This window comes from Cryptomeria japonica, chromosome 7 (genome assembly GCF_030272615.1).
Source record: "Cryptomeria japonica chromosome 7, Sugi_1.0, whole genome shotgun sequence".
NCBI lineage: Eukaryota > Viridiplantae > Streptophyta > Pinopsida > Cupressales > Cupressaceae > Cryptomeria > Cryptomeria japonica.
The window spans coordinates 725,834,504-725,837,003 of NC_081411.1; the positions used below are offsets into that span (position 1 = coordinate 725,834,504).

At 39.1% G+C, this 2,500-nt stretch overlaps 1 protein-coding gene across 1 annotated transcript in view; it reads right to left on the reverse strand.

Annotated features, from left to right (window-relative positions):
• Positions 1-1,523: 1,523 nt before the first annotated feature.
• The window catches only part of LOC131049253 (adenylate-forming reductase 03009), a 1,676-nt gene continuing 699 nt past the window's right edge, over positions 1,524-2,500 (reverse strand). The window contains exon 1 of the mRNA XM_057983296.2: positions 1,524-2,500. This exon is cut by the window's right edge and continues 699 nt beyond it. Within this exon, the coding sequence (XP_057839279.2) occupies positions 1,550-2,500 (951 nt within the window). The 3' untranslated portion in view covers positions 1,524-1,549.

A 2,500-nucleotide genomic window follows, 5' to 3' on the forward strand; every position in this document is an offset into this window, starting at 1 on the left:
ATTTAATAGAATTGTTATTATGTTGCTGCTTTGTTATGTTGTTTGATGTTTTGAACTCCGTGAGGGATCAAGGCCGTCTTCTCTACTCAAGTAATAAAAAATAATGTGTTTAAAATATGATTTCACTAGAAAAATAAGCAAGCCTCACATATTTCTAGGATTGGAATGGTAATTGTGTTCCTTCGCCAACTATACATAGTACAAATGTTACATTTCCATGGTCCTTCCAAAAATATACCATAAGCACTGATGAGAATCACATCATGTGCCAAACCTCCTATGAATTTTATTGCTTGATATGCATGTTCCTTCCAGCATATCAATAACTTTATGTTCTTTGCTACATTGTAGATAAATTATTTATCCTGAATATGCATCTATACATATGCTCCATTGATTGATTAAAGTAACACATCTCATCTTTAATTTCACTTTCAAACACATTTAAAAACAAAGACATCTTGTTCACATCATCTTCCATGTGACTAACCCAAGTGTTGAGTCCATTGAAATCCTCAACATGTATACTTTTTCATAGACATTCTTCTCTATAAGAAATTCTAGAATTTGTCAAACAACTCCAAGTTATAATTTTCAACTAAAAGTTTACCCAATTGCATAACCATCTACTCCCATCTAGCCATCTACTCCCATCTAGTGTGATCTTTAGTCCTACCTTATCTTTCTACACATGTTCCTGCCACAAAATTACATGTCCCTTCAACTTGGTAGTTACACACTTGACTCTCTTAGGTCAGTCAATTCAAATTAAAAAAAAATTCTCCAAATCATGGATCCAACATAAAAACTTTTTAGGATATAAAGAACACTAATAACTAGGAAAGGTCGAGCCTTAGTTTACTCTCTACTCTCATTAATGTCGTAGCAAATTTATCTTGTACATTCAATTCTCATCCTACATTGAAAGCATCATCATCACATGGTTACGCATCACCAGTAGTATCTTTTAACTTTGATTGTTCTTGGGATTTGCATGGTCTTAGTGGCTTCCAACATCGTTCCAAAAGCTCTCATCATGCTAATTAGTTGCTCATGTTATTGCTACCTTTACTCATTTTCGTCATTACATTATCATATCTTATTCTTGCCACGTCTCCTTCGATTGACCATCTTCTCTTATGACCAATCTAAAACACAACCAATACACGAGTTTTTTCATGAGGTTACCTCCTGTCCTTTAACCAACGTAGCTATAATAAAGTTCTCTTACCATTCGATATAATCGCAAACATTCGATATATTGGCAAACAAATCATTTAATAAAAAATAGTCTATATATATTGCTCAAAGAAAGAAATAACCAACAAATATACATTAAAAGACTAATGAATTGCTGAAAATCAACGAGAATATTATTCAAATTTCCACAATTAATAGGTATTTTGCATTGAAATGCTCCAACAAAAACATGCTACCACAAAAGTTCAAGAATCAGAATGCTGGTGCAATTTTACGAGCTTGCATACCCTGCATGTTCTGCTTATTTATAGTATTGAAGTAACGTTCTTAAAAGAAAACAAAAATGAAATCAAGAGTCCCAGATTGGCCCAAAAGCTGGAATTCCGGCTGCTTTGCATCCATTCACCACGTCTCTGCTCCCACTCGGATTACTAGTCACTATCACCACTTCCGCTCCCCATTTTTTCACTGCTTCCACTGTCATCTGCGGCACGTTTGGACGCCCTGAGAAAGCAGTGTCATGAATTATCATCTTTTCTGAAGGGTAGCTTTTGATCCTTTTCACAATATCGTCTCCAAAGTTTTTCTCTATCGCTTTGGCCACCCAAATCACATAAACCTCGGCTGGACAAGGCTGCAGCATGAACGACAGGAACACGCAGATGCCCGAACCTGTAGCCACCACAACTACCTTGTTATACATGTTTATCAGATAGGGCAGCCCTGCAAATTTAACACAACGGGTATACAGATATTTGGGCGGATCAGATACCAAGCTTTTGGTAAAATCTCCCACCGCACCCGCCAGCATCATGTGCTCATCTTTTCCGTCAGAGATAATTCCGAATGCATGCCAATCTGAGAGGGGAGATCTGCTTATGCGCCCGAGAAGGCCGGCTTTGATTCCGCTGGAGAATTTGATTAAACTGGCGTGCCCAGATGGAGCCGACACTTGCACTGGAACTTTCCTCACGGATAGCCATGGCAGGATTATGAGAACGGTGATGACTAAAGTGAACCAGAAATCCTGCTTCCTTGCAAGAACTGAACCGCGTAGTCGGTAGGATTTCTCAGCAGGAACATAAGCTGCAGAGAGCATGACGAAAACCCAAAGCAAAGCGAGAGCAGTCCAGCCGGCAAAACGATGAAATCCTTCGAAGACGTTGTGGTGTAAATGCCGGACCAGAGGGAATGCCGCGAGTGAACTTATCACCAGAAGCGCCAGTATGGCCGATGCCATGCCTCTTATCTCCGGAGAGGTGATCTCAGAATGGCGCAGGGTTTCCACGAGGGAATAAGT